This window comes from Carlito syrichta, unplaced genomic scaffold, assembly GCF_000164805.1.
Source record: "Carlito syrichta isolate Samal-C Ts95f unplaced genomic scaffold, Tarsius_syrichta-2.0.1 Scaffold313417, whole genome shotgun sequence".
In the NCBI taxonomy this organism is placed as follows: Eukaryota; Metazoa; Chordata; class Mammalia; order Primates; family Tarsiidae; genus Carlito; species Carlito syrichta.
In genome coordinates this window covers 60223-84920 of record NW_007257513.1, presented here as the reverse complement: position 1 = coordinate 84920, position 24698 = coordinate 60223, and the positions used below count along the sequence as shown (strand labels likewise).

The window sequence follows — 24698 nt, the reverse complement described above, 5'->3', positions numbered from 1 at the left end:
ATAGTAATGTGATGAACATCTCTGCACATAAATCTTCCTGCACATCTCTTACTTCCTCAGGATTTATTCCTGTAAGTGAAAATACTAAGTCAGTATGACTTTAAGACAGTATGTATTAAGAATTTAAAATACCTTCAGGCCGGACTCGGTGGCTCAGCCTGTAATCCCAGCGCTTTGGGAGGCCGAGGTGAGTGGATTGCCTGAGCCTGTGGGTATGAGACCCACCCGGGCAACTTGGCGAGACCTCATCTCTACAATAAATAAAAAATTAGCCGGGCATGGTAGCACATGCCTGTAGTTCCGACTACTTGGAAGGCTGAGGTGGAAGGATCGCTAGAGCCCAGCAGGTCAAGGCTGCAGTGGCTGGGAGCATGCCGCTGCACTCCAGTGTGGACGACGGAGTGAGACTCCAACTCAAAAAAAAAAAAACCTTCAATAAATAACGTCCACTGTATAGAAGAATGAAGTAATAGCTGTTTAGCCTGCCCCATGTGAGAGAGAAGACATATTAAACAAAGCAGCTGCATACCATTGTAAGTTCACTTTTCAAGGTATAGCCCCTTACAGAAAAGTATCTTACTAGTTTTGTGCTATTTTATACTGCTTCTAAGGGTCTCTTTCACTGGGTTTCTCTTAGTATTGTTTTTAACAACAAATAGGCAGCTGATTGTTACGTTGTAGTGCTGCTTCTTGGGATCTGGGGAAATAGGTGCTTACATAAACCATAGTTCCTCATGATGAAAGGAAGAGTTGAGTCCTGTTCACCTCCTTTCTATTCCCTGTACCATGTGGCCATTTTGAAAACTGTGTGTAAATGCTCAGGTTTTTACAGAGCTAAAAGTTACTGAAGAAAAGTGGTAAACATATCATAACTGTATCCTGATTCCCTATTTTCCTTTGCTTAATCATGCTAGTAGTAGTATTGAGATTACTTTTTTTTTTTTTTTTTTGAGTTGGAGTCTCACTCTGTCGCCCAGACTGGAGTGCAGTGGCCGCTGCCGGCCACCGCAGCCTCGACCTGCTGGGCTCCGGCAATCCTTCTGCCTCAGCCTTCCAAGTAGCTACAGGCGCGCGCTACCACGCCTGGCTAATTTTTGATTTATTGTAGAGATGAGGTCTCGCCAAGTTGCCCAGGCGGGTCTCGAACCCGCGGGTTCAGGCAATCCACTCACCTCAGCCTCCCAAAGGCGAGATTACTTTCTAATATTAGACAGCTTGGTTCCTTACCAGTAACTTCTGTTGTACCAGAATAATGGAGCCAAATATATAATTCAGTCCTTAGAGGGAGCTAGAAAAAGCCGAGACCACTGCATTTCACCAAAGTAGATCCAGCCTAATCCCAGTCAGTACCCAGAGTTCGATTTGCTAGGAGAGTAAGACAAGTGCTATTGAGAAGTCAGAGAGGAAGAGATAGGTTGAACCTAGACACTAGAGGCAAGGAAGGAACCCCATTTAGAGAAAGGATACCTCTGAATTTGTAAACTGCTTTGCACTGTTTTATACTTCATGCTGGGTGTAGTGGGCCTTGGGTCCCCAGGAGGTATTAATTGTAGCCTGAAGGTATACTTCAGGCTACCTCTAGGTATACCCTGCTCCTGTATGGGGTAGAGCAGAGGCAATGAGATCATTGGAAAATTTTCAGAGAATCGATAAGTTAAAGTAATTCATCTCTGGGTCTTCAGGGTTGCTTGTTTGGCTTTGTGTGAGAAGTATTTAAAAGACAGGTTATAGTAAATCAATATTTTATAAAAGGGGAATTAAACTTGCCTTCACTTGAATTGAATTAACATGTTGTTTTGTTCTCCACTATTAATTTGTCATTCCTTGATTTGCTCTGAGGAGTTCCATTTGGTTACTACTTCAGTTCCTTTCACTTTTAGTTGAATTGCTTGTAGTCTTTAGAACCTAGTACTGTTAAAATCCTTTTTTTTTTTTGAGTTGGAGTCTCACTCTGTCACCCAGACTGGAGTGCAGTGGCCGCTCCCAGCCACCGCAGCCTCGACCTGCTGGGCTCCGGCGATTCTTCCACCTCAACCTTCCAAGTAGCCGGAATTACAGGCATGTGCTACCACGCCCGGCTGATTTTTTGATTTATTGTAGAGATGAGGTCTCGCTGCCCAGGCGGGTCTCGAACCCGCGGGCTCAGGCAATTCACTCACCTCAGCCTCCCAAAGGCGAGGGATTACAGGCTGAGCCACCGAGCCCGGCTAAAATCCTTTTGTAAAAAGTAATAAAGAAAAGCAGACGATTTTTAAAAAATGTGTTCTAAGACCTAAGAGAGATGTAGGTATTTAGTTAGGCATAGACTTTTTCTGATTGTAATGAGTACTTTTCTCTTCACTGATCCTGTTCTCTTTTTTTTTCCTCCTCAGAAGCCGAAGAAACTCTTTTGATTGACATAGCTTCAAACAGTGAGTATCTTTCTGAATAGAGTTGATTTTTATTCAACAAATATTTACTTGAATACCCATTATATTTAAGACACCTTCTGGGGCACAATTTTTATTTTACCATCTTATCCTGTAATCTCCTATAGCAGCCATACAAATTAGCATTGTCTCCCATTTAGGATAAGCCTAAGAAAAAGGTGACTGGTAAGAAACTTTAAAAAATTAAAAATATGATCTGTTTTTCTAGTGCTGAATATCTTTGAGCCACCATTATTGTTGCCATTAGTTAAATCATTGCTATGGAACTGATAATTGTAGGAAGGCCTAGTAACATGTTTAGAGGACATAAGGAGCCGGGCTCGGTGGCTCAGCCTGTAATCCCGCGCTTTGGGAGGCTGAGGTGAGTGGATTGCCTGAGCCCGTGGGTTCGAGACCCACCTGGGCAACTTGGCGAGACCTCATCTCTACAATAAATCAAAAAATTAGCCGGGCATGGTAGCGCGCGCCTGTAGTTCCAGCTACTTGGAAGGCTGAGGCGGAAGGATCGCCAGAGCCCAGCAGGTTGAGGCTGCAGTGGCCGGGAATGACCACTGCACTCCAGTCTGTGTGACAAAGTGAGACTCCAACTCAAAAAAAAATAATAAAAAAAATAAAAATAAATAAAGGACATAAGGTTTATGGGTGGTTTTTTGTTGTTGTTGTTGTTTAACCACTGTTAACGTTTTAAGCTTTTCTCCCTCACCGTCTTTTAAATTTTTGTATGTTAAATCATAACGTTTTTCTTTATTTGTTATTTTGAAAAGCTGCAGAGTTCCATAAATTGCTTGTCCAGGCATTCCTTTTCTTTATTAAGATAATTTTGGTCGTTTATTTAAGCCTCATCCCCTCAAGGCATCTCTTTATCAGCGGGAACATGGTCTTCCTTTTTGCTGTTTCCATTCTCTCATTTTTATCTGAAGCAAATCATCATCGACTTTCTGTGCAAGCTGTTCTTTGTTTATCATCTAATTGTACTGTGTTATGGGAAGGAGAAAATGGGCACTTGACTGCTGCCGTGACTACTGTGTGGTTGCTATGGCAAAGAGTATCTGACCACATGAATCTAAATCAAATGGGTTGTCTTATCTCTTGGTTGAGTCCTTGGGTGAGTGGAACTTGGCACTTAGCTTGGGACTATGGGTTATACATAATTTTATTTAGATGCAATACCTGTCCTTGGCACCATTAATTTGTATTGAATGCTTTAGGTAGGCATTTTCTGATTTGGGTTTTATTTGGCTATGGATTTTGGAAGTCTTAAGGGCTGATACTGAAAGGCTAAGTAAACCCTGCTGCAGGTAGTCACAAGAGAAAATAACATCTATGTCTTGTTGTGCTTAGAAAGAAGAAGGCAAAAACAACACTAAAAAAGCAAAATTAGAACAAAGGCAGTTCTGCAGCAATTGACATTGCTGCTGAAATAAGATACTGAAATGTCCCGTCCTTGTTGTGGAAAGGTGTTTGATTCAGAACTGAAAGGTTAAACTGAACTGTATCTTTTCTAAATGCCCAATTTACAGCATTAGTTTTGTTGTAACTTCTCCTACTTAGAAATTAGTCATGTGTTGCTATTTCCAGAGTTTAAGTTACTGGATCAGTAGGGGAAAATAGTTCCATGACCACATGAATAAAATCCTTTGTTATTTCTGCCCATTTAGTAAAATTTGCATGTAAACCAGATTTTATCTTGATCCTTGGGCTTCATACATAAATCCTTAGAGCACACAGTATGCTGCCCAAGGAGAACCCTGGGTTTGTCAGGCAAGCCTGATTTTAGTGTAAATATGTGTTTTCCCGTTGTCTGGATGTTGGTATTAAATGCTTTATAATTTTTTTGATTGTAGAAGTAATGTATCTTCATTATATACAATTTATAATTTCAGAAAAGTTTAAAGTATCAAATTAGAATTATTCTGCAATCTAGAGATCACCATTGTAATTAATATTTTGTTGTATTTCCTTTCAGTCTTTTATTTCTACTTTTACATAATCAGAATCCTCATATATAGCTTTTATCCTGCACTTTCATTTAGCATGATTTTTTGACATTTTCCTATGTCATTTAAAATTATTTAAAGCATGATTTTTAAAGACAGTATTTCACTATAGGTATGTGCCAAATTTTATTAAATAAACTACTTTATAAAATTTAAGAAGTCAAGAGACATGGTATTTCTCTATATATTCAGGTTCTGTTTTATCTCATTAAAATCTTATAGTTTATTCATATATATTGTATTTGTTTTAGGTTAAGTATTTTTTTTTTTTTTTGACTTGGAGTTTCACTCTGTCGCCCAGGCTGGAGTGCAGTGGCACGCTCATGGCCACCCCAGCGTCAACCAGCTGGGCTCCAGTGATCCTTCCACCTTAGCCTTCCAAGTAGCCGGATCTACAGGCGCATGTTACCACACCTGGCCAAAGTTTGATTTATTGTAGAAACGAGGTCTCGCCAAGTTGTCCAGGCTGGTCTTGAACCTCTAGGCTCAGGCAATCCACTTGCCTCAGCCTCCCAAAGTGCTGGGATTACAGACTGAGTCACTGAGCCCAGCCAGGTTAAGTATTTTGTGGTGAATGTTTTTGCTGCTGTTGTGAGTGGAATTTTTTTCCTATTTTATTCTAATTGCTTAATACTAGTATTAGAATAGTTGTTGAGTTGTGGATATTTATTTTTTATCCAGCTACTTCACTAAAATTTATTTTTAATATATTTTGTTGTTTGTCTTGTTTTTCATTTTGATAGATAGCCGTAATCATCTATAAATAATAATTTTGTCTTCTTTTTTAGTAGCTACAACTGTTGTTGTACACTACACCAATGAGAATTTTGGGACGAGTGTTAAATAATAGTGATGATCCTTGTTAAGTTCCTGATTTTAGTGAGAATCCCTCAAGTGGTATTTCACAGTTATGGACATTATTCCCTATCGATTTGACAGGTTTTGGTTTAAAAAACAAAAATAAGAAACTGCATTTATTTCAAGTTAGTATGTTTTTAAAATCATGAATGTGTACTGAATTTTATCAAATGTCTTTTCAGTATTTATGAAAACAGTTATATTCTTCTTATTTGACCTGTTGGGGGACTGTATTGTACTGATTTCCTAAAATTAAGCCATTTCTTATGTATTCATTATTCAGTAAATGTTGAGTGACTTCTGACTGCTAGGTACTGTTGTAAGTACTGCAGAATCAGTAGAGAACAATACAGATAAAGTTACTGCTCTTGCTTTGGTTCTGCTTCTGTGCAATTTGATAATAATGTCATATATATGCCTATAATTTACTAATTCATTCTATAAAAATGAATATCTTTTATGTGTCAGGCACCATACTAGGCTCTAGAGCTATAACAGAAAACAATACAGCCATGGTACTTCAAGAATTTTAATGAAGGAAACAGACTTCAAACTGATTTGGTACAGATACCCATATAATTGCAGGTGTGTTTTTTCTTTTCTTTTTTGTTGTTGTTGTTGTTTTTGAGTTGCAGTCTCACTCCGTCACCCAGACTGGAGTGCAGTGGCACGCTCCCAGCCACCACAGCCTCAACCTGCTGGGCTCCGGCAATCCTTCTGCCTCAGCCTTCCAAGTAGCTGGAACTACAGGCACGCGCTACCACACCCGGCTAATGTTTGTTTGTTTTTTAGAGACAAGGTGTCACTCTGTTCCCCAGACTGGAGTGCAATGGCACAATCAACCTCGAGCTCTTGGGCTTCAGTGATTCTTCCTTTGGCCTCAGCCTCCTGAGTAGTTAAGATTATAGTCATGGGCCACCACACCCAGCTATAATTGCAGTTTTGATACTATCAAGGAGAAGTACAAAGAGAGTGAAAACTAAATTAAGCAGGGTAGTCAAGGAAGGCCTCTTTGAAGAAGTAACATAAATTATGACCCGATGGGCTAAGTAAGAGACAGGTGAAGGTGGGAGCAGAAAGAGCATTCCAAGTAAAGGGAACTGCAAGGTCCCAAGTTGGAAAGTTGCATGATACTTTCTTTGAAATGAAAGAAGGCCAGAGTGCCCGGGACAGGGATTGGGTACCAAGGTAAGACAGGCTAGGGCCAGATTTGGCAGCATCTTATAAACCATGGTATTGAATCTGGATTTGTAGATTTAAAAAATGGAAGAATATGAAGGATATTATGCTGTGGTATCATCACTTGCACAAAGGCAGGGAGACCAGCTAGGAGGCTGTTTCAGTAACATAAGCTAGAGAGTACTGTGGCAATAGAAATGGAGAGATTTACACAGATTTTGATAGGTGTTTTTGGAGGTAAAAATCAGCAGGAATTGGTTTGGGTATAGGGAATGAAAGGAAGAGAAGTGCCAAGGATGAATCCCAGGTTTTTGGCATGATTATGGATGATGGCACCATTTGCAGAAATAAGAACATTGCAGAAGGAATGAATTGCAGAACACTGCAGAAGGGATCATAAATTCCGTTTTAGCCATGTTTAGTCTGATATTTCTTTGAGACACTTGAGTGTAGATGATAAATTGGCAGTTGAATATATGCATCTGAAGTTCAGAAGAAAGGTCAGGGCCACTAGCACATAGATGATATTCAAAACCATGAGAGGCAATGTGCTTGCCTATAGAATTGTGTTATCCAACACAGTAGTCACTAGCAATATGTGCCTATTTAAATTAATTAGAAATAAAATTAGAAATTCAGTTTCTCAGTGGCAGTAGTTGCTTTTCAGGTGCTCATTAGCCACATGTTATTGGCTACCACATTGGAGATTATGGCTATAGAACATGCCCAAAGTCACAAAAAGTCCTATTGGACAATGCTGGTATAGAATGAGAAAAAGATTTAGGTTTGAACTTGCAAAACTCTACTTTTTTAAAGGTTAGACAGAGGAGGAGATATTTCAAAGGACACTCAAATTTAGTGACGAGAGAGAAAGAGAGAGAAACTAGATTATTATAGTATAGAAGCTTTTAGAAGAGATTATTTCAAGCAGTGATCAACTGTCGACTTTTGCTGATAGGTCTAATAAAATGACTGAAGAGTATCCATTGGCAATTTCAGATAGGTAGTGCGTATGGAAGTTATATTGAAGTGGATTAAGGCGAGAAATGGGAGGTAAGCAAATAGTGACTGTGTGTTTTTTAAAGAAGCATGACTGGGGAGGGTATATAGAGATGTATTGGAGTTGGCAGGAAATATGGGGTCCAGAAAAATTTTTGTTTTTGAGATGGGAAGGACTTAGAACATGATTTCATGTTGATGTGGATGAGCCAGTGAAAAGCAAAGGTTAAAGATAAGGGGTGTGTCTAGGAACTGATTTTGGTGTAAGATTCCTAAGAGGAGGATTGGAAGGGTTACAAAGTGAAGATGGCCTTGATAGAAGGGATCTTCTTCCTTGTATCAGAAGGGAAAGGAAATTAGTACAAATATAAGTAGGTTTCCATGTGATGGCTTCTTTTTTCTCTGAAGTATGAGGTGAAGCAGTTTTCTTGGAATGAGCTTGAGAAGAGAGGGCTCCAAAGTCAGAGGATAAATGAGAAGGTTTGAAATCATTGTTCCAGATAGTAGTAGGAGACTAGTTGACTATGGAAACTTAGATTGCTTCCTGTGATAGTTGAGGTTGGCAATCAAGAATTTTTGATAGCAATCTGTGTGTGTGTGTGTGTGTGTGTGTGTGTGTGTGACACACCCTCACCCTTTGGTTGCTCAGGTATAAGTATAAAGAAGGAATTAGCTGGATTTCTGAGAGTTGGAATTTAGCCAGATAGGTGCTGTGGAAGAACAGAGGTAAGGTACTAAGGTTTTTGCAACAAAGTGTAATGATGGCATCTGTTTGATAAAAAGGGAAGTGAAAGTAGGTGAGAACTGATGGATAGTGAAAAAGTAGAGGAGTCAATGGCCTGGAGGTTCCTGTGAGGTCGAAGAACAATTACAGTGGCTATAATGAGCAAGTAATTTGGAAGGAGTAACAGACCAGGGTGAATTAAAGGTTTATGAGGTGGTGGTGTTTCTATGATGAAAAAAATCCAGAGTATAACTGAGAGAATCCCAGTAGGAACTGAGGGAGTGATGGCTGAAGTGGAGGGGCAAGGTCACTGGATGAGAAAGTTGAAGGTGTCGACTAGGTTTTCTGTGTTAATTTTAAAGAGACTCAAAATAATGGCAGGAGTTTGAGTGGAGAGTAAGTCTTATGAGTCAGGTATTGAATCCTGGATTCTGAAGTTTCTGGGAGGCTAGTGGATGATTTATAAAGGAGGACAGGAAAGAAGATGGTATGGGCCAATGGGTGAGCCTCAGAGGAGAAGTGTTTTTTCCTGTGGGAGGAGAGAGAATAGTCTGGTGGTAGTGGTAGGACAGATAAGGAAATGATCCTAAACTACATCAGGTGTGAGAGAATATGAACAGCCTCCATTAAGAGGGCTGCAGGGAAAGTGCTCCTCCCAGGGACCAGTCAGTTTGCAGTTGACTCTGATTTTTAATCCAGATGCACTGAAGAATCACCTGGGGAGTATTTTGAAAACTCCAGTGCCTGGGCTTCACCTCCAGAGATTCTGTTTTAATTGACCAGAGGTAGAGCCCAGGTGTCAGTATTTTTTTTTAAACGCCTCTGGTCATTTTAATACATTCATAGTTGAAGACTATTAAGAGGTGCAGGGAATATTCAGATGAAGTTGAGGATATACAAGTGCTTGCGGATCACAGAGATCCAGAGGGTTCTGGAAGAAAGAAGAGTAGAAAGTTGAATCATGGAATAATTTGTTCTCTTTCCCAAGCAAGATGGTGAGAGAGCATCCAGTGTTATTTTGTAAGCAATTTCTGGAATCTTCTGGCCACTAAATAGGTCAGTTATATATATTTACTAAAATATAGCTTTCAAGAATTGTGAGAAAGAGAGAATATGTGTTCTTGTTTAAGTTTCTGTCAGATATAAGCTACTTTTTTTTTTACAACTTTTAATATAAATTATGTGGGAAAGGGAGGATTTGTAAGGCCCAAAAGGAGTTTTCCCTGTATCTTCAAGGCTGCTCCTAATTGACATTTTATTCATCCCCCCTCCTTTATTTTCCTCCTTACAGTGGCACTCTCACTAATTTTCTTATTTCTGGTTTACTTGGGTGTCTTCTTTCACATTTTTCTCCATTTTTACCTCTTTTATTCCTATCAATAATTTTATTTTCCTTTATTTAAAAAACTCATGAAGGTAGAAACAATAGGAAACAGGACAGAAAGAGAGCCAAAGGTTCAGAAGTAGATTTCCAACATAAGAAACTAGCATTTTCATTTCATTTTCTCTCTTTTTTTTTTTGTTATTTGCACGTGTGAAAGAGTCCAATCCAACAGTCATTTATTAAATGCCTTCTGTCTGTGAAGTCTGACATCATTGTCAGGAGTACAGTGACCAACCAGCCTGGTTTGCCTGGGACTTTTCCAGTCTTAGTGTTGAGAGTCCTGAGTCCTAGAAAACCCCTCAGTCCCAGACCACCCCAGGGCAGTTGGTTACCCTAGACTGTTGAAAGTACTGACTTACCTGTATATGCAGCCAGCTTCTTGCTTTTAAGGAGCTTATAGTTTCCAGGGGCATGAGAAAACAATATATGTAATAAATCAGAATAAGAATATAAACCAGTACATAGGTTTCCTGGATTACCATATCCAAACAGTTGATACAGATGGTAACATCAGAAAAGGGAAGACAGTATGTTATATACATAAGAAATTAAAGTCCTAGATAACTTTGCTTCTAATTCTGCTATTTTCTAATTGGCTATATGTGAACCAAACCACTCCTGGACATAGGTCATTATATTGCTTTTGTACATTTGTTCATGAAATACATTTTTCACATGAGGTATAGATGCTTCTTTTCAGAATATTTCAAAGCAATCCTGCTATTTTCTTTTTTAAATTTGTAAGTTTCGTTTAATCTGTACCTATGAACAAACCATCCTACTTCCTCTATTCCTTTCATGCTTCAGATACACTTACTATATGATCTGAATTTAAAATGGCAGGAATTTCCAGCTAAGGAATGGGAGGAGAATAATGGAGGAATTTATCTTTTGCTAGAATTTGAAGGTCCCTGAACTGACATCTGAGAAATCAGAATGTAGGGAACTATAATTTTAGCATGTATGATGTCTGACAATTAAGTTCACAAACTTGCCACCATGCACTTACGTTGGCAGCACTGTACAAACAACTCAGTAAGGTTTCATAACCTTGGTATATCAGTATCTTGCAGCTGTGTTTGTGTTGATGTGTGGCGGTGTCTTGCTGAGTGGCATTCATTATTGTTGTTGCATGTTTTTGTGTGCTGTCGTGAGAATGTCAGAGCTTGAATTAGAGCAATGAACAAACATTACATTTCTTGTTAAAATTGGCAAGAATGGAAGTAAAATCAGGGACATGTTAGTCCAAGTTTATAGGGATAATGCCATGAAGAAAATGGCAATGTACAAATGGATTAAATGTTTCTCTGAGAGGAGAGCGCGTCATCAAGGACTAGGTCAGGACAGCCAGTAATGAGCAGAACTGTTGAAAACATTGCAAAAATATGCATCAATATCATCAGCTGACTGTGAGAAGTATAGCAGACCAAATAAACATTGATAGAAAATCAGGAAAATCTTAACTGAAAATTTAGGCATGAGAAAGATGTGTATAAAATGGTCTCGAAGGAGTTCTTGCATCGCAACAATGTACCAGCTCACACAGCACTCTGTGAGGGAGTTTTTAGCCAGTAAAAAATAACTGTATTGGAACACCCTTCCTACTCATCTCATCTGGCCCCTAGTGACTTTTTTCTTTACCGAAAGATAAAGGAAATATTGAAAGTCAGATATTTTGATGACATTCAGGATGTCTAGAATAATACGATGACGGTTCTGATGGTCATTCCAGAAAAATTGTTCCAAAATTGCTTTGACGGGTAAATTAGGTGCTGGCATCAGTGATAGCTTCCCAAGGGGAGTACTTCGCAGGTGACCATAGTGATTTTCAGCAATGTGATATGTAGCATTTTTTCTACAATGAGTTCGTGAACTTAATTATCAGACCTTGTATCATATTCCTAGACTGGACTGCTCATTGACAAAGTTCATCAGGCCAAGAAGTACTTGGCTTCCCTTAGGGTTCCCTCTCCGTCACCCACTCTACCATCACCATAACGAATCCCTTGATCTCGTACAGGTGCTTTCTACATGAGAGGTCTGGAATATTTGTGATCTGGGCTTTCTATTAATCTGATAAGTTGAGAATATGATCCCAATAAAATATTGTATCCCATAGCTGTGTGTGTATGGATTTCACTTCTTTTTAGGTGGCTGCAAAATTCGGGTTCAGGGGGACTGGACCAGAGAACGCCGCTTTGAAATCCCTGATGAAGAACACTGTTTGAAGTTCCTCTCAGAGGTCCTTGCTGCTCAGGAGGGTAACTCAAGACTCAGCGATTTTCTTTCTACTGTTTCAGTGGGAGTGAAATTCTGACACACTGATACAGAGGAAAGTGGCCATTAGCAAAGTATCTCACCTTTTGAGGCCTGATAGCTGATTTTTTTTCCTTCAGGAATAAGTATAAGGATAGTTAAGGAACAAATCTACCCAGCTTTAAGGACATTGAGATGATTTCCAGAATCTTCAGTGTCATGGCAAGCAGAGTTTACCACAGACTTTAATTTTCCTTCTGTTGCCAGATGACCCTAGAGCTACCCTCATTTCCTTAGTTTCTTTCACTGTGTTCAAAAACAGTGTTGGCCTCTGCATTTAAGGAGTGTTGAAAGAATGGCTTTTGGTTATGGTAAATTCTACTCAATGAAGGGCTCCCAGTTTCTGACTGTGACCCTTATCTCTCTAGCTCAGTCACAACTTCTTGTTCCAGAGCAAAAGGACTCATCCAGCTGGTACCAGAAATTAGACACTAAGGACAAACCTTCCGTTTTTTCAGGTACTGAAAGGTTGCTGGTTCCCTGGTTGCTATGATCATTGCAGAGTCAGTAGTTATCAGGCCAGATATGATGATATGGATTAAAGTGAAAGTCAGACACATTCTCTGCTGTGGCGTGTTTTCTAAGCCCATGCCCACTAACCATTGTTTATTCCTAATCCTTTCTGTGGCCTGGTAGGCCTTCAGGAGCCAACTTAGCAGAGTGGTAAAAGGTACAAGCTTCAGAGCCAAATGGCCTGAGTTTGAATCCCAAGTCTAGGACTTATTAGTTCTACAACCTTCATCAAGTTTCTCAACTCTGAACTTCCATTTTCTTTTATGTAACAGGATTTTTTTTTTTTTTTTTGAGTTGGAGTCTCACTCCATCACCCGGGCTGAAGTGCAGTGGCATGCTCACTGCCACCCCAGCGTCCACCCACTGGGCTCTGGCGATCCTTCCGCCTCAGCCTTCCAAGTAGCTGGAACTACAGGCGTGCACTACCATGCCTGGCTAATTTTTTTTATTTTATTGTAGAGACGAGGTCTGACCGTGTTTCCCAAGCTGGTCTCAATCCCACGGGCTCAGGCAATCCTCTCACCTCGGTTTCCCAAAGTGCTGGGATTACAGGCTTGAGCCACCGCACCCAGCCTCATAGAACGATTTTTAACAGTTCCTGTCTTGTGGGTTTTTTGTGATGATTAAGTGATATAATGATATAATCCCTTACTGTCAACCAGGGGTTGTTCTAAGTCTCCAATAAATGTTAGGTGTTATTAGTCAGGATCCAGATTATTGTAAATATCTACTGTTCTAGTTACTAAAAAGAAGTTACTAATTATGTTAGCATATTGTGATCATACCCTTGTTGTACTTCAGGGATGGGTATGCTTCTTCAAACCCCAATCTAAGTAATTTCCACCCCACGGTACCTTTTTGTTTAGGAGCACCACTGATGAAATTGTGATCAAATCAAAGCCCTGTTAACCCTGGATATATTAGATGTTAGTTCTCCTCCACTTTGAATTTGGATTTTATGTCTTTCAGGGCTTCTTGGATTTGAGGACAATTTTTCATCTATGAATTTGGACAAGAAAATAAATTCACCAAATCAGCCTATGGGGACTCATCGGGAACCCCCACCCCCACCCCCTTCAGTGAATAGAATGTAAGTCCTATGTCAAAAAAAATATTTTTCCTGTAGGAGAATTATATTTTAGACAATTTTACTTTTGAATTCTTCCTTGATCTGCTAGGCTTCCACGTGAAAAAGAAGCTTCTAACAAGGAACCGCCCAAAGTGACCAACACCATGCGGAAGCTCTTTGTACCAAATACCCAATCTGTGCAGCGGGAGGGTCTCATCAAACATATCCTGGCAAAACGAGAGAAAGAATATGTCAACATTCAGACTTTCAGGTTAGTCCCTGTTCTACTTACTGAGTCTAAAAAGTTACTAGGTATAACAGACAATGGCCTTTGTGATATTTAAAATATTAGCTTAATTAAGAATCAAAGTATGATAAAAAGAAATGGTCATCTGAATTCAAGCCCCTGTCTCTACTCTAGTCAGTAATGTGCATATCCAAAATAATGCAGATGCTACAATTTCCTTGGATTTTCTAGCTACTATTAATACCATGTTCACTACTGTTTCTATCCAGGCTTAGAGAACCAAGTCAAACTCACATGTACTAAAGAATTGTTCTTTAGCATATTTTGTAAGCAGGTGTGTTATCTATCTGGTCTGCTGAGTTGTTTTTTCCCTAGCCAATATAGGAAAATTAAAGTCTATTACCACTAGCTCTTAACTTACTTAGCTTTGGTAAGTTAGCTAAAGAAAGTTTCATCCAGTCTTTTAATTGGGAGGTCTGTCTTGGATTCTTTTATCTGTATTATTTTTTATTTCACTTTTATTTGTTGACATCTTTTCTGGGCCTGATGTGTGTACTACATGGGGGTGTGATGCGGCATGGCATGTATCTCCAATGTACAAAGCAAAGACACTTTTCTTTGTTATTCATGAACAGAATGTACCCTTCTAGTCCAAGATTCCAGTCCCATCTGCTATCCCGTTATGCCTCATTTACTCTAATTCAATCACAACTGTATCCCTATGGAAAATCTTCCAGTTCCTCATATTTCCCACAATGCTTATATTTGTGTGTAAACAGTTAAGACAGTCATGAGTTTTCCCTTCTGCTTTCTCTGTTAATACTCTGCCTCATCAGAATTTCCTACACAGATGTCCTTGTAATCCTTTGGGAAGTGAGTTTTTGGATCCAACATATCCCCTTATAGAACGTTTATTCATATTAGACTAGCTTACAGCATGAAGACACCTCTTTCCCATCCATAAGCTCTCCTTTCAAGTATGAATTTGGATGGAGTTTAATGAAAGGAAACGTGGTAGAGCAATTACCTTTGCATTTTTATAACACAGACTTGGTTCTTTTCTGTAGTTCCACTTAATGTAAAATTTAGAGAAAATAAGCTCACTGTCGTGTTCTAGATACAAGAGGTTGTTCTTATGTGTGTGGCAAAACATTCTGAGGAATTATGTTAGCATATTGTGATCATACCCTTGTATAGAAGTGACAAGAGAGACTTTCTGTTGGTTCACATTTGATCTTTGTTTTCAAATTATTTTTTGGTATTATGTATTAGATTTTTTGTTGGGACTTGGAACGTGAATGGTCAGTCTCCAGATAGCGGGTTAGAACCTTGGCTGAACTGTGATCCGAATCCTCCAGATATCTACTGCATTGGGTAAAGAATACTTCTGGAATTTCATTTTGGCTGTATATTTACTTGATGTTTTGCCTTCCTTTATTTTTTAAAAACTACTTGGTAAAAACCCACTGTAGAATATGTGTGAGTTAACTTGTGGGTCAAATTTGTGAGATCAGAAAGTAACAGACACCTAAAATGCTGTAAGGAAACATGTAATTTTCTTAAAACCTATAGACAACGATATTCTTCATAGAAACTGAGGCTTGAGGTCAATTCTAACACTGACTATTCCTAGGATGTAAGAGCCAAGCTCTACTGTTATCCCTTGTGGGAGGTTTTTGGTTTATTTTTTTTGCATATCCTGTGAATATGCTGGTGGAGATTCTTTAGAAAAGGAAGCTACTTGTCCTTACTGATAACCTGGGTGAAAGGGCAGTTCTATAAAATGTATCTCTCTCCCATTCTTTTTGTCATTTCGTGTCTGAGCATATGGGACAGGAGGTAGTCAGAGATGATTGTGGGATATGTATAGATTTCACATCCTTTTTTTCTCTCAGATTTCAAGAGCTAGACTTAAGCACAGAAGCCTTTTTCTACTTTGAATCTGTGAAAGAACAAGAGTGGGCTATGGCTGTGGAGAGGGGTTTGCATTCCAAAGCTAAGTATAAGAAAGTAAGCCTCATTTAATTACCTTTTAAACTATATGACTAAATAGGGCTCCCCGGGAGTTATTCTGTTATCTATAACTTGTTCCAAAAGAATGGTTTAATTGAATTCTTTCCTGTGTGTAATACTGGGGAAAGGCAGACTAATCTTTCATCCTTATTTCCTAGAAAACATTTCCCTAAGCTTTCTTATCCTATTTTTTCATTGCTTAGATAGCTTTTAGGAGAAAAAAAGAATTTTATTGTTCTCATATCAATATTTAGCTCACAATAACTGCTTGTTTGTGCACAAAAAGTTTAAGATTGAAATTGTTCACTGACATAGTCAGAATTGAATGCTTTACAGAAAACGGTATGAAGCATGGGAATGCATAGGGTATACTTTGAAATCAGAGCAAGAATAGAAGTAGTATGGAATTTAAACAAGTTCTGAACTTGGTTTTAAGTTGAGAATAGAGTTGACTTTAGCATGATAGGCCAATTTGCTGGTCTTTAGAAGGCATGCAATAGAAGCATTTAGCTACCAGAAGGTTATTTAAATTACAGGTTTGTCATACTAAGGTCTCTAAAAGGACTGAGTAATTTTTCTGTAAATCTTCTAACAGTTTATATAGGTGATAGAACTACAGAAAATGTTATTCCTCTCATATAGGTCCCTGACTAATATATATATATCTCAGACATATTTCTAGTTGTAGTTCAAAATAATTGAAGTAGGCCAGGCATGGTGATTCAAGCCTATAATCCCAGCACTTTGGGAGGCCAAAGTGAGGGGGCTGCCTGAGCCCACGGGTTTGAGAACAGCCTGGGCAACTTGGTGAGACCTCATCTCTACAATATAGAAAATTAACTGGATATGGTAGTGCACACCTGTAGTTCCAGCTACTTGGAAGGCTGAGGCAGAAGGATTACCTAAGCCCAGCAGGTTGACGCTGGGGTTAGGGTTAGCATGCCACTGTACTCCAGCTTGGGCAACAGAGGGAGACTCCAACTCAAAAAAATAAAATAAAATAATTGAAGTAAAAAGTATTACTATTTTATAGATTTAAATTTTTTAGAAAATTGAAATCAGAAACTAGGAGGGCAAGGTGGAAGGAACAAGCTGCTTACTCCTGGTAGACTAAGAAGTGATTAAAAGAAGATCTAGAGCTGAGTGTACTCATTGTCCTTCAAGGCTTTTAAACGCTTACTGGTCAGAGCTGGATTAGAGCTTCCCCAGAGTATTTTGGTTTCCAGTGGGAAATTAGAGGATTTAGATTCAGATTTGAGCATCTCTGTGTCATCTTAATGGAAAATTGGTATTAACATTAACCTTTTATAATTCCTTGGAACTCAAAGGTTCAACTAGTCCGCCTTGTTGGGATGATGCTTCTCATATTTGCCAGAAAGGATCAGTGTCGATATATTCGTGATGTTGCTACAGAAACAGTTGGAACTGGAATCATGGGGAAAATGGTGAGTTAAGTTTTTGAAATGTGCTTGACTATTATTTATGTCTATGTGAAGTTTAGTTGCTAGTTGTGTTTACTAATCAGGAATAATTACTCTTGCTAACAGGGAAACAAAGGCGGGGTAGCTGTGAGATTTGTATTTCACAATACCACCTTTTGCATTGTCAATTCCCACCTGGCTGCCCATGTGGAAGACTTTGAGAGAAGAAATCAAGATTATAAGGACATCTGCGCAAGAATGAGTTTTATGGTCCCAAATCAGACTCTTCCTCAACTGAACATCATGAAACATGAGTGAGTGGTTAACTCTCCTGCAACGTTTGAATAGTGGCTACAGGAGAGTTTGAATAGTGCAGAGATTAAATGTGGTGAGAAATTGTAGAGCTGTGAAGAGTGAGAGATTACCAGTTAGGGATTGTAGTCACAAAGTAGAGAGGGTTTTTGAGGAATAGCAGATACATTGAGGCTGAGAAATTGAATTTGATATCAGAGGAAAGGTTAGTTGTATTAGTGGGGTATCTAGAATAATGCTGGTAGAGTCTGTCAGCTGGAGTCAATTTTTATTGTTTTGTGTTATAAAATAGAAATGCTCATTATAAATGTAATAAAAAGTAAAAACCCCTCATTTCTTATCCTCTTTTCTTCCCAGCCAGTTTCTTTCTCCAAAAGAAATAATCTTAACAGTTGGGTGTATATTCCTGTAGATCTGCGCTGTCCAGTATGACAGCAAGTAGCCTTATGTGGCCATTGGGCACCTGAAAGTGGCTAGTCCAAATTGAGATATGCTATATGCATAAACTGTGCTGAATTTCAAAGACTTAGTATGGAAAAAGTATAAAATAACTTGACTTTTTAAATGTTGAAATCACGATAATTTGGATATATGGGGTAAAATGAAATTTATTGGTAATTATTTTCACTTTTTGCTACTTTTTAAATGTAGTTACTAGAAAATTTTAGATTATACTGTGACATACATTATAATTCTGTTGAACAGCACTGTTCTAGACTTTTTTCTTATGCACGAACACATACTTGTTGTATAGGACTATATTACCCTATTTATTGTGGATCTCTTTCCAAGCCAGTATATATAAATCTGCATTATTCTTTTTAATGGCCATGCAGAGAAAGGTCAGTGAAGAATAGAACTTAATAAGAATAGAGGCAGAAATCACTTGAGGAATAGATTGGGTAGTAGTAGAAAATGATTAGTTATAAAAAAAATTAATACCGGTCATTGAAGTTCTGAGAGAGTGATTTGGAATAAGTGGTTTGAAATGGGGTTTACTAGGAACGCAAAAGATAATTTAGGGGTATTAGAATCAATAGAGAATAGGGAAGGGTGGTGTATTGAACTGTTTCCATATTGTCTCAACAATTAGGATCATGTGGAATTCAGTTTCATGGTAGTAAAATCAAGGCCTTGAAATTTATGGTCATGAAGTTGCCCTGAAATTTCATAAATTTATTTCCCCAGGATTCTATAAATTGCATGTTGCATTTGAGATTGGCAAAGTGACCCATTGGGGACTTGAGATAGCTCACAGAAAAATCCATTTTGATGTGGTGATTTCAGGGGCTCCCTGTAGAACCTCAGGGCTCTGAGAGGCAGAAAATGTTCCGATTCTGTTCCCTAGAGCCCTGGCAAGCAGCCAGGAACAATTTTGAAGCTAGTCCAGCAGATAAACTGCATGCTTCTCAGTCCATTAACTCCTTGGCTTCTGAATCCCAAACATATACTGTATTTCCTGTTTTTGCTCTTCATGTATATATAGAGTACCTATTCTTCCACTTGTTTTGTAATCCATTGTCTCTCAGGTGTTGATAGTACTTGCCCTCAAAGGGTTAGTTACAGCTTTAAACCCCTTGTCAGATAGTGATGAATGGACCCTTATCAATAATCTACCTGTTTTTCTTCTCTCCATCCTTCTCTGACTGATTTTTATGCTAATTACTGCTACTTCTGTTCATATATTTTGTGATCCTCAGTGTTGTCATTTGGTTGGGAGATTTGAATTATAGACTTTGCATGCCTGATGCCAATGAAGTGAAAGGTCTTATTAATAAGAATGACCTTCAGAGACTCCTGAAATTTGACCAGGTAAGTAAAGTTTCGTTTTATAGGAACTTTTGTAGATGGCAGATGAGATTGTTAGGGTTATGAGGTAGACACATAGAAGACGTGTCTTACTCTAGGAAAAGATGGAAAAGTCTTATTGTCATGTGACTAGTGATGCATTGACTACCTACAAGATTTGCAGTGCTTTTGTTAAGTGCTTGGATGAGAGAAGGGGAAATATCATTAATGATAAAAGTAAATATGTATTCAGTAAGTCTTCATCAAGAAGAGATTTCAAGTCAGACTTGATGGTTCGCGCCTTTAATCCCAGCACTTTGGGAGGCAGGGGCAAGAGGATTACCTGAGCCCAAGGGTTTGAGAGCAGCCTGGGCAACTTGGTGAGACTTCATCTCTACAATAAATCAAAAAATTACCCAGGCATGGTGGCACATGCCTGTGATTCCAGCTACTTTGAAGACTGAAGCAGAAGGATCACCTGAGCCCAGCGGGTTGTGACTGTGATTGCCAAGAGCGTGCCACTGCACTCCAGCCTGGGTAACAGAGTGAGGCTCTGATTCAAAAAACAACCAAAAAAAGTGAAACAAAAAAAAAGAAGAGATTTCAGAGATTTGTGTAAATGAGTTGGTGAATGGGTGGGGTTAATTGGAGAACACTTCCTGGAGGAAGTAGGCCTTCAGCTATGTTAATGTGGTTTGGCAGATGGAACAGGAAAAACTGTTCTATGATTACTTGGCAGACTGAGCAACAACTTGAAGGTAAAAGAGGGAGGCCCCATGAGGGAGATTGGGAAGCATAGAAAAGAAGTTTGTCTGGCATGAATCATAGGCTGTGGGCTAATGGAAACTTGTTGTTAAGTTGGGGCTAGCTGCTGTGTATAGCTGTTAATATTAAAACCTGCCGAAAAAGCACTGGTTTTGTAACATATCAAACCTGGAATTTAGGAAACTAATTTCCATATATTTGAGGCAGTGGAGTTGCCTCAGAACCTGGCATGTGACTTGAATTTTTACTTCACCATATGGATACTGGCTGCTAAAATTGAATGCTTCTTGTTGAGGGAAGAAAATGTTTTGACTTGATTCAAATGTCTTTAAACCCTTATGAGAGCCTTTTTGACCTTAAGACATAGTCTCAAAATTCAAGTGTTTTACAGTAGAATGGTTTTTGTAGTGAGTCTTTCTTGGCTGTCTACCTTCACATTGTGGCTGGCTAACTAATTTCTTCGCATTTCTTTCTCTATCCTGCCTCCAAAAGGGACAATTGGAATAAATTCTGAGTCTTATGTAACTCTGGTAAAATATTTAAGTGAGGATAACTTTCAAAGCCATTTGTAACAATTCACTAAATTTTATTTGTGGAATTACCCATTCACTATTTGTGTACTTTTTTTTTTTTTGAGTTGGAGTCTCACTCTGTCGCCCAGGCTGGAGTGCAGTGGCATACTCACAGCCACCCCAGCATTGACCTGCTGGCCTCCGGCAATCCTTCCGCCTCAGCCTTCCAAGTAGCCGTAACTACAGGCATATGCTACCATGCCCAGCTAATTTTTTATTTATTGTGGAAACGAGGTCTGGCCAAGTTGCTCCAGCTGGTCACGAACCCGCAGGCTCAGGCAATCCACTTGCCTCTGCCTCCCAAAGTGCTGGGATTACAGGTTGAGCCACCGAGCCCGGCCTGTGTGCTTCTTTAAAAAAAAAATTGGCCGGACTCAGTGACTCAGCCTGTAATCCCAGCACTTTGGGAGGCGGAGGCAAGAGGATTACCTGAGCCCGTGGGTTCAAGACCCACCTGGGCAACTTGGCGAGACCTCGTCTCTACAATAAATCAAAAACTAGCTGGGCATGGTAGTGTGTGCCTGTAGTTCTGGCTACTTGGAAGACTGAGGCGGAAGGATCATCGGAGCCCAGCCGGTTGAGGCAGTGGTGACTGGGAGCGTGCCACTGCACTCCAGTCTGGGCGGCAGAGTGAGATTCCAACTCAAAAAAGAAAAAAAAAATGTGCTCAATGGTTCCTGCCCAGCTCTAAGGGATTTGTGATTATTCAGATTTCATTTTTCCATTTTTCCCCTAGCCACTATTAGCAATAAAAAATAGTGATGTGCTAATAACAAGCATCCTATCTGAGGGTGAGTTTAGTTGCTATGGAAATGCCAGGATTTCACTCATAAAGTACAGAAACTTCATGTACTTTCTCGCAGTTGTAAAGGCTTTGGAGTTGGATACTTAGAAATGGGAACAGTGGCTAATCAACCTGGCTATCAGTTATACTAAGATGGTACTACCCTGCTCATGTGATGCTTCTTTCTACCTGTAGCTAAATATTCAGCGCACACAGAAAAAAGCTTTTGTCGACTTCAACGAAGGGGAGATCAAGTTCATCCCCACTTATAAGTATGACTCTAAAACAGACCGGTGGGATTCCAGGTAAAGTAATAAGAACCTTCTCATAGAATAGGTTAAGAATTCATCTTATTTTCATCCCTCCATATTGGTAAGGGGCTAGAGTTATTTAGGTTATGTCATAAGCAGATATAAAAACCTAATGACACAATGTTATTACAGGAGGGTTTTTCATGTATATTCAAACGTGAATCTATCTTAGGAAAGTTTTACTTAGGTGTCAGGACTGTTAAAGTTTTGTGGGCTGCCTGCAGTACCTTATTTCTGTCACCTCAGTAGACTTGCTTAGATTTTTGCCTTTCTGATTTCACCCCTGTTTCTCACCTATTGCCCTATTCTGGGTTTTCCCCCCCAAACTGCTTCTTAGCTGTTTAATTCAGGAAGGTGAAAACAAAGAGCCACGAAAGATTCTTCTAACACAGTGTTTCTTTCTCAATCTTGAGAACACATTAGAATCTCTTGGGGAGCTTTTAAAAATACTGAGCTTGGACCCCACATCTGCCACTGCTGGAGAGCACTCAGAACCACTGTCTACTAGACCCTTTGATTTCCTAATCGCCACAGTGAAGTACCCCTGTCACTAAGTTCTTGGTCACTATTTGTCCTCTACCTACTGTCTCTTTCTTTGTTTCTTATGGTTTCTTAGCTGACTGAGCACAGAAACTTGAAAGGGAATCCCAAGGCATACTTAGTTGCTTCAGATTCTGAGAACACTGGGTGGGAAGGAGTCTGTATTCCTATGCTCCGAGGGAGCTGGTCAGCAAATGAAAAGTGGTAGATAGATCTTGTATGCTTGGCCTTGTTTCTTCTACTCACTTGACTTGAGAGTCAATTGAAGAAGTTACTGATAAGAAATATTTGTGTCACCTTCTAGATCGGCTATACAAGCTATTGCTTATTTTAATAGAATGATGAATAGATTTTTTTCCCAACCCTTGATATTCTGGACTGTTATATGCTCAGACTTGCATGCTTAGGTATTAGTTCATCTCTATTAGAAAAAGCTGGACATGTCCATAATAGTCCAGGTTTAAAGGAGAAATCTCTATTATTATTCCTCTCCAGATATTAAACCTAGTCTAGGAATAGAAGATTGGAGTTTTAAACATGATTAGTTATCTATCTGCTGTGAAGTGTCATTGAAGGTCATAGAGCAAAGAAGTGTTTGGAATATAATCTTGACTTTCTGAGGATATTTTAAGAAGATACTATTATATTTTCCCCTATGGTGACACTGTTGAAGATATAATCCTAATCTTAGGAGAATTATTTTTTCATTCATTAGATAACTACTCATTGAGCACCTACTTTGCACCAGATACCATGCTAGATGCTAGGAGTTCAGTGGCAAGCAACCAGATACAGTCTCTTCACAGAGCTTGCAGTGTAGCAGGGAGAATGACAGGGATTATTAGTGGAGGAGAAGTACATGGTTCTCTGGGAGCATGTAACAAGAGGGCCTAACTCAGGGCTAAACCAGTGTAACAGGTATGATGTAAACCAATATAACAGGTATGGTGTTCTTGTGTAGTTTGTTCTCTTTATAACTCACTTCTTTATTTACAGTGGGAAATGTCGTGTTCCAGCCTGGTGTGACCGAATTCTTTGGAGAGGAACTAATGTCAATCAGCTTCATTACCGGAGTCACATGGAACTGAAAACCAGTGACCATAAGCCTGTTAGTGCCCTCTTCCATATTGGGGTAAACACTTTTTTTTTTCCATTTGTTTGTTTATATGTTAAGAATCTATTACTAGAGTATTATTTAGACTCAGAACAGAGCAGTAATTCAGTGAGCCATAAATATTCCATACCAAATAATCATTTGTAGCACTGAGCAGTTAGTGTCCTTAACCCTCCCAAATGCTGTCCATAAGCTCTTTCACACTCCATGCCTTTAGTGATACAGATGTTACTGATGCTACATAGTGGTTGAGTGGTGACCTGAGCTTTCTAAAGTCAGTGTCCATAAAGAAGAGTTAAGAGATAGGTTTTAAAAGGTGAGTAGCTTGTCATCAGACAGATAGTAAGAAAGGAGAGAGGTTTGGGGTGAAGGGGTGGGGACAGCAGGAGCAAAGTGACAGACTAATCAGAATACAACCAAATCTGCCTTAAGGGATATCGTGTCTTCCCTATTATAGTGAAGTCTGCCTGACCAGGAGCATAGGGTTTTTTTTAAAATTTTTTGTAGTAGCATAGGTTTTAATTTTTTCTTTAACTCTATTGCATCTCGGGCTGAATTATTGACCATTTATTTGATTTTTTTGTCTCTATTGTGAGTTAAATTTTTTTCCCATTGTATTTTTTAACCGTGTGTTATTAGAGTACAGGTTATATCTTATAATCTTGCTGATTTAATGTATTATGATCAGTACATTTAGGTCATTTCTTGTGGATTTTCTAGATCTGTAGTCATGTAGTGTGTCAGAATGTATATAGTGCAATGCTTAATAGGATGGACTTTGGAGCAGACATTTTGGATTTGCATCCCAGCTCAACCAATTTCTAGCTGCACAACCATGGACAACTTATAGCAGACTTGTGCCTCAGTCTCCTCTGTAAAATGTAGATAATAATGGAGCCTACTCGTGAAGTTTAATGAGTTCAGACACAGCGAAGAGCATAGTAGAATAGATTTCTTTCCTCTGTGTGTATGTTGATTGTTTTGGCTTCTGAGATAGGAGTCACTAACATGTCTTATCCTGCTCATGTTTTAAAGAAGAATAACTTTGGGACTTTTCATTTAAGACAAAATCAGGGCCAGGCTCAATGGCTCAGCCTGTAATCCCAGCACTTTGGGAGGCTGAGGTGAGTGGATTGCCTGAGCCCGCGAATTTGAGACCAGCCCAGACAATTTGGCGAGACCTCGTCTCTACAATAAATCAAAAATTAGCCAGGCATGGTAGGGTGCATCTCCAGTTCCGGCTACTTGGAAGACTGAAGTGGAAGGATTGCTGGAGCCCAGCAGGTCACCGGTGGGGTGGCCATGAGTATGCCACTGCACTCTAGCCTGGGCAACAGAGTAAGACTCCAACTCAAAAAAAAAA

The 24698-nt window shown here is 39.2% G+C and overlaps 1 protein-coding gene across 1 annotated transcript in view; it reads left to right on the top strand.

Moving 5' to 3' along the window:
* OCRL (OCRL, inositol polyphosphate-5-phosphatase) overlaps positions 1 to 24698 on the top strand; it is a 52598-nt gene that overhangs the window by 5945 nt on the left and 21955 nt on the right. Inside the window, exons 4-15 of the mRNA XM_008070438.2 lie at positions 2373 to 2411; positions 11721 to 11831; positions 12255 to 12344; positions 13369 to 13489; positions 13578 to 13739; positions 14988 to 15089; positions 15611 to 15725; positions 17057 to 17173; positions 17276 to 17463; positions 19162 to 19273; positions 21566 to 21675; positions 23218 to 23353. Coding sequence (XP_008068629.2) covers positions 2373 to 2411; positions 11721 to 11831; positions 12255 to 12344; positions 13369 to 13489; positions 13578 to 13739; positions 14988 to 15089; positions 15611 to 15725; positions 17057 to 17173; positions 17276 to 17463; positions 19162 to 19273; positions 21566 to 21675; positions 23218 to 23353 — 1403 coding nt within the window. The remainder of the gene's footprint in view (positions 1 to 2372; positions 2412 to 11720; positions 11832 to 12254; positions 12345 to 13368; positions 13490 to 13577; positions 13740 to 14987; positions 15090 to 15610; positions 15726 to 17056; positions 17174 to 17275; positions 17464 to 19161; positions 19274 to 21565; positions 21676 to 23217; positions 23354 to 24698) is intronic.